We start from the raw sequence: 6577 nt of genomic DNA, 5'->3' as shown, positions 1-6577 counted from the left end.
TTGCAGTTCCTACGCGTCCCCAGCAGCTGAAGGCAGAGCCTTTCCCATTCCCCCAGCCCTGGGGCTACATGCCCATGGCTCCTTGTAGACTCCCCGCCTGGCTCCAGCCCGCCCCAGGAGACAGACACCCTGTCCTGGGCTCAGCTTCCATCTCTTTATTGTTTCCATATGAAAAATAGGACCGTCTCCTCCCCCCAGTGCCCCCGCACAGCCCCGCAGCCTGGTATGGGAGCCCGGCTCTCCTCAACACCCCACATCTCCTCCCTTCCGCTCCAAACTGCCCCCGAAAATTTCCTTCCCATGGCTGCCCAGCTCCGCCCCGAAGCAGTGAAGATGCACGCCCCCTTGGGGAGCAGGCAAGTGCCCCTGGCAACGGGTCTGGGACCCCTACAGCACTGGGCAGTTATACTGGTACAATCGGGCTTATAGTGGGTGTAGGGGCAGACTGGTGTAACGGCCCTTCGTACTGGATTAAGTGCCTCTGTGCCAGGGGCTGCACTGGGATAACTAACAGGGTGAAAGTCACCCCAGCGCTGACACAGTTTACCAGGACAAGCTCTGGGTCCAGCTCCGCTCGGGAAGTCAGAGAGATCCCGCCACACTGCAGGGTAACAGCCCGGGGACCAGACATGGGCTCCGGAAAGCTCCCCCCTGCCCCCAACGCAGAAAGGTCCTCTCCCGCCAGGACTCCAGCCTCCACCAGGCTAGAGAGTGATGGTTGGTGCCGTGGAGGGCTCGGTGCTTGGCTGCAGGGGAGGCGCAAGGCGTTTATGGGAGGAAGAGCAGGGTGTGGAGAGAGATGCTGTGGGGTGCGTGTCGCAGACGGACACGAACACAGGGGAATGGGGGGGCGTGTTTCAGATGGCAGCCCCCTGAGACAGCCAGCCCTCCTGCCCTGGGACCGGACAGGAGCCCATGCTCCCTAGAGGGGACAGGCCCGGTGCCCATTCCCTGCCCCCCTGAGCTAGCCAATCCCCCACCTTGGGGCCGGATGGGAGCTGGCACCCTCTAGAGGGGAAAGGCCCCATGTCCTGCTCCATCCAATCCGCTCAGTTCCATCAATGTCCTTCCAGTCCCATTCTAGCTCGACTTCCTGCCAGGTGGCGCCTGCTGTCCCAGCTCCCAGAGCTGATTGGAGTGGGCTTGGTGGCAGAAGAGGGGGCATTCTGCTGCAGTCCCAGCTCTCCCCACTGGGGCTGGAGGGGGCGCTAGAGCTCCTGGGGCGGCGCCAGAGCCCTCAGGCTGCGGCGTGGGGTGCTAGAGCTCGCCACGGGCATGCCGGATGTAGTGTTCGTGCAGGCCGGCCTCCTGGGTGAAGCTCTCGCCGCACTCCGTGCAGGAGTAGGGGCGGGAGGGCAGCAGCTCCAGGGGGCGCTGGTGGGAGGCCTGGTGGCGGCGCAGGTTGGAGAGCTGGCGGAAGCTCTTGCCGCAGTCGGGGCACTGGTGGGGCAGGCTGCGGCCGGCGGCGTGGCCCAGCCGGTGGCGCTGGTAGTTGGCCAGCTGGCCGAAGCGGCGGCCGCAGTCAGAGCACTCGAAGGCGGGGCGCAGGCAGTCGGGGCAGTCGGGGGGCGGGGCGGGGGCGTGCCCACGCTGGTGGCAGATGAGGGCGCGGGAACTCTCGAAGGGCTTACTGCAGATGAAGCAGACGAAGAGGGCGTCGCGCAGATTCTCCTGCACAAAGTCCTCGGGGTGCTCCCGCTTCATGTGCCGCTCCTTGAACTTCTCGTCCGGGAAGGTGATCAGGCAGTGGAAGCACTGGTTGGAACCCAGGCGATCTGGGGGGGCGAGGGAGAGCTCAAGGCTCCAGCCTCGGCTGACCCCCACCCCCAACTCCATGCCCAGCCTGGGCTCCCCACGCCACCCGCCTCCCCCTGCTGCCGGGATCCCTAACTCCTCCTGAGCTGCATACCCCGGTGGTGGGGAGGAGGAACGGGGCTGCCCTCCCCGAGGGAAGGGCCGGGAGTCCTGGCATTGGGGGGATCTGGAAGGCGGGGTGCAGTTCCCCATGGGAAGGGCCGGGAGCCCCAGTGCTATGGCGTTTAAAGCCCTAGAGAACAGACACAGGAAATGGCAGTGACCACCTCCGGTACTTACAGACAGGGCTGTTGCTGGAAGAGGCCTTGACCTTCCCCTCGGGGCTGGGCCGGGCGGGTTCATCCTCAATGCAGATCGGCTCCAGGTCGGAGCTGGGGCACCGTGTCCGGGCCGGGGTAGCCTCCTGCTTGGCAGGGAGCGCAGGCCGCGCTGGGATCTCCTGCGGGAGCGGTTCAGCCAGGGGCTGCTTCTCGGCTGTGACTTCAGACATCTTTTCTCTGTGAGGGGAGGGGCGAGTTGTGTGAGAGCACACCCTCCCGCCAGATCAGCCCCATGAGCCCAGCTAGCCCCATATCCTGTCCCCCCGGCTCAGACCCCCCTAGGCCCCTATCCAGCCCCCTCCCTGCTGCCCCAGATCGGCTTGGTATCCCCTTCTTTGGATCAGCCCCAGGTTTCTTTCTTTCACTCTAGGTTTCTTTGCCCCGCACCATGAAACACCTCAGCTTCCCATAGGGCCCCTCACTGCAGTGTCTCAGCCTCTCACTCCGCCCACCCCATCTCCTCCCATCGCTCCCCCCAAGGAGCCCCCTCCTGTCCAACCCTCTCTCTCCATGCAGCCCCCAGCTGTCCCCCCCATGCAGATTCCCCCACCCCCCCATGTGGGCCAAAAGCTCCCCACACGAAGCCATTACTGCCTGAGGACTCCTCCCCCCAGGCCCACCCTCCCCATGGAGGCCCCCCCCACTTTCCCTCCCCTACAGATCCTTCCCCCTACCCTCACATAGAGCCCCCCAAACTCTCCTCAACTCTTCCCATGGACCCCTCCTCTCCCCCCTCCCAGGGAGTCCTCGTCATCTAAATCCTCATGGAGCCCCCAACCCCTCCCCCCACGGACCCCCCCGCCCCCCCTCACCTCTCTCCCTCTCCCTTCTCCTCCCTCGCCTGCTTCGCCTTCCTGTTTCCGATGCCCACCCAGCCAGGACCCCTCCCTGTTTCCGCTGGGGCTGCCCCTGCCCGCGCCTGATCTAAACTACCGGCCCCCGGGCCTGCTCCCTTCCCTTCCCCTCTTACCCCCATCTGGGCTCCCTCCCCCCAACCCCGCCCCCCGGATATGAGCAATTGTAATCAGGCATTCATCAGGGCAACCCAAAAGACGGGGGGACGCGGGGTCCTTCTGTCCCCAGCGTCGCGCTACTGCGGCAGGCGCATGCGCGTTGGGAAAGGCGCGTGGCGAAGTGGACTGCGCACGCGCGACATAGATCGTGTACGGCTGGGTCCGACGGTGCGCATGCGTATAGGTTCGCTCACTGCGTCGCAGCAACGATGCTACGATGAAAAGTCTGCGCATGCGCGATAGTGGGAGGCGGGGCAGTACAATGATGCGCATGCGCAAGCCGCCGGGACGCTTCCCCAATGAGGGGGGTGACAATTCAGGGGCAGCAGCAGGTTGCGGGCTCCTGCGGGAGGCGACCCACCATGATATCCCAGGGTGCACCGGGGCATGGAGAGGCCTATTCCCAGCGAGCACAGAGGCATCCACCCCCCCACGTTCCCATGATGCACCAGGGAGTGGAGAGCCGCCTATTCCCAGCATGCACTGGGGTCTGGAGAGCCCTAACTTCCCAGCATGCACTGGGGGGTGCAGAGCCCCAACTTCCCAGCATGCACTGGGGTCTGGAGAGCCCTAACTTCCCNGGGGGTGCAGAGCCCCAACTTCCCAGCATGCACTGGGGTCTGGAGAGCCCTAACTTCCCAGTATGCACTGGGGGGTGCAGAGCCCCAACTTCCCAACATGCACTGGGGTCTGGAGAGCCCTAACTTCCCAGCATGCACTGGGGGGTGCAGAGCCCCAACTTCCCAGAATGCTCTGGGGCATGGAGATCCCCAACTTCCCAGGGTTGCCTGGAGTGCCCAGCGCCTCAAATTCCCATGATGCACCAGGGAGTGGAGTGCCCCATATTCCCAGAATGCACTGGGGTGTTCAGAGCCTCAAATTCCCAGGGTGCAGTGGGGCATGCAGGGCTGTGCTGCAGGGTGGAGGTCAGCCAGGGCGCCCCCTTTCCTCTCCCAGGCCGGGCTGGCCCCAGCGTGGCCCTGCGCTGCCAGCAGTGCCCATTCAGCAGCCGCGCTTTCATCAGCAGAGTTTCCCATCAACACAGAGCAAAGGTCCTGTCCGGGTCTCCCTTTTATTTCTGATTGAAGGAAAACAGACAAGAAAGAACTAATACAAAGTCTGCGCTGCGGAGGGCCCAGTGTGTGTGTCCCTGGCTAGAACATCAGCCTCGCTGAGCTCAGCAGGGCTCCCCCTAGGCGGGCAGGTCGCACGTTATTCTGACAAGTGCGGGACACAGGAAAAAACCATGCAATGCCACAGCTATATAACCACACTCCTCTAATGCAGCAGCAACCCCTGTGTCACACAGCCGCCCTGGCTGGAATTCAGCACCACATACACAGCCCCCGAGCCCGCCTCAGAGGTGGCTGCATCTCCGCGCTGGGGGAGGAAACACTCTACAAACAGCCTCTCCCCCTACTCCTTGGCATGGGCTTGGTGCAGCATCCGCTCTGCGTCCTCCGTCATCTCTGTCAGGGCCTGTGTCAGCAGCCTGTAGGTGGCCTCCAGGGAGATCTCGGGCTGCCCGTCGGCCCCGCGGCCCCAGTAGGGCACCAAGCCCCACATTCGGGAGGAGAAGGGCACTGGCTTAGTGATCTGCTTCAGCACCTGCTCCGGGTCCAGCCGCTTGACCCAGGGACTCCGGATCTCGGCCTGGAGCAGCCCGGCCGGCTTCCCTGTGGCTTTGGCCACCTGGGCCAAGGACTCCTCGTCCAGGCCCAGCTCGATGGAGAAAGCCGAGATTGTGTCGACGAGGCTGGTGGCCACATCCGGGCCAGGTTTCTCTGCGTAGTACAGGCAGGTCTTCAGGGTCTTGCCCCAGACGTCCTTCATCAGCGCCTTGTTCTTCCTCCTCACCAGGCGGCTCAAGGCCACGGGGATGGCCTTCTCCAGTGCCTCCCTCTTCAAGGCTGGGGCATCGCTCTCCAGGGCCGCCCGGAGGGCCGGCAGGTCGTAGGCCTCGCGGAGAAGGCTGGAGACGAGGAAGACCCTGGGGGAGCCCACGCCGTCCTTCTGGAGGGCATCCACACAGCTGCTCCGGATCTCCTCCAAGGGGCCGGGCTCGGGGCCGGGCTCAGAGCCGGGCTGGGCGTCCACATCCACCTTGGTCCTGATGAAGAAGAACCGCTTCCCGGCCGCGCTGATGGCCCGGGCGAGCTGGCTCTGGGCGTGGCGGTAGCGCTCCGAGGCCGTCAGCAGGAAGAAGTCGTAACGGGACAGATCCAGCCGCCCCACGTCCTCCTCCGTTACCCCCACTCCCGGCAAGTCCCACAGATACAGGCCAGGCACGGTGGGGTGGGCGTAAGCTGTGGCTTTCCGGGTGGTGGCCGTCACCCCCGTGGGTGCTGCCTCTGGCTCCCCGCAGCCCACCCCCCTCAGAGCGTTCACCAGCGCCGACTTGCCCGAGCCAGCCTCCCCCAGCACTGCCACGTCCAGCCGGATCTGCGAGGGCTCCTCCAGCGCCGAGCGGATGATGGCAGGCACCCCTGCCAGTCCCCCCATGGCGCAGGCCTGGTACAGCTCCTGGGTCTTCCTCGTGTTCACAGCCCTCAGGTCCTCCAGCTCCCCGTCGTGGGCCCTGCACAGAGAGGACGGGACGGGGGGATTGGAGCCCCTCTGCTGAGCTTTGGGTAGAGAGGAAGCTTGTACCTGGTGTCACTGGAACCCAGGACACTTGGGGTCTGGTCCCAGCTCAGCCACAGACACCCTGTGAGTCACTGCCTCTCTCTGGGCCTCAGTTTCCCCACCTGTATCATGTGGGAGAAGGAGCCTTCTTTTGTCTATGCAGAATGGAAGCTCCACCTCTTAGAGGATATGGGGCAGGGACTGGGGCTTGGGCGGGGTCTATGCAGCGCCCCACAGCGGAGCCCCTGATCTCGGGCGGGGTCTATGCAGCGCCCCACAGCGGAGCCCCTGATCTCAGGCGGGGTCTATGCAGCGCCCAGCACAATGCAGCACTTAGTGTGATGGGGCCCCGCAATACCCAGTGGGGAAGTTTCACTGTAGTTTCTGTTAAAAAGCTGATTTTTCAAAGTGCTGTAAAATTTCCCCCACTCCCCTCCCAGAGCCAGAACCCAGGAGTCCTGGCTCCCGGCCCCCCTGCTCTGACCCACTAGACCCCACTCCCCTCCCAGAGCTGGGAAGAGAACCCGGGAGTCCTGGCTCCTGGCCCCCCCTGCTCTGACCCGCTAGACCCCACTCCCCTCCCAGAGCTGGGGAGAGAACCCGGGAGTCCTGGCTCCTGGCCCCCCCTGCTCTGACCCGCTAGACCCCACTCCCCTCCCAGAGCTGGGGAGAGAACCCGGGAGTCCTGGCTCCTGGCCCCCCCTGCTCTGACCCGCTAGACCCCACTCCCCTCCCAGAGCTGGGGAGAGAACCCGGGAGTCCTGGCTCCTGGCCCCCCCTGCTCTGACCCGCTAGACCCCACTC

The 6577-nt window shown here is 64.7% G+C and overlaps 2 protein-coding genes across 2 annotated transcripts; both read right to left on the bottom strand.

Moving 5' to 3' along the window:
- Nucleotides 1-604: 604 nt before the first annotated feature.
- ZNF576 (zinc finger protein 576) lies at nucleotides 605-3126 on the bottom strand. The gene is made up of 3 exons (XM_034756708.1): nucleotides 2948-3126; nucleotides 2095-2312; nucleotides 605-1775 (listed from the first exon to the last, which is right to left on the bottom strand). The coding sequence occupies exons 1-3, from the start codon at nucleotides 3109-3111 to the stop codon at nucleotides 1258-1260; spliced, it is 900 nt and encodes a 299-aa protein (XP_034612599.1). The 5' UTR covers nucleotides 3112-3126; the 3' UTR covers nucleotides 605-1257.
- Nucleotides 3127-4206: 1080 nt separating this feature from the next.
- On the bottom strand, nucleotides 4207-5904 carry LOC117869910 (interferon-inducible GTPase 5-like). Its single transcript, XM_034757013.1, has 2 exons — nucleotides 5896-5904; nucleotides 4207-5797 (listed from the first exon to the last, which is right to left on the bottom strand). The coding sequence occupies exons 1-2, from the start codon at nucleotides 5902-5904 to the stop codon at nucleotides 4565-4567; spliced, it is 1242 nt and encodes a 413-aa protein (XP_034612904.1). The 3' UTR covers nucleotides 4207-4564.
- Between the last annotated feature and the right edge of the window lie 673 nt (nucleotides 5905-6577).

The sequence above is a fragment of the Trachemys scripta genome, chromosome 24 (assembly GCF_013100865.1).
Source record: "Trachemys scripta elegans isolate TJP31775 chromosome 24, CAS_Tse_1.0, whole genome shotgun sequence".
Classification (NCBI taxonomy): Eukaryota; Metazoa; Chordata; order Testudines; family Emydidae; genus Trachemys; species Trachemys scripta.
This window is presented reverse-complemented; position numbering and strand designations above follow the sequence as displayed.

Bases quoted from the DNA above. Each gene is read 5' to 3' on its own strand.
- ZNF576 (XM_034756708.1), bottom strand. From the start codon at position 3,111: ATGGGGGTAAGAGGGGAAGGGAAGGGAGCAGGCCCGGGGGCCGGTAGT. The intron at 2,313-2,947 runs GTGAGGGGGGGC...CTCCCCTCACAG, and splicing joins GAGAAGGGAGAGGGAGAGAG to AGAAAAGATGTCTGAAGTCA. The intron at 1,776-2,094 runs GTAAGTACCGGA...TCGCCCCCCCAG, and splicing joins TTCCAGCAACAGCCCTGTCT to ATCGCCTGGGTTCCAACCAG.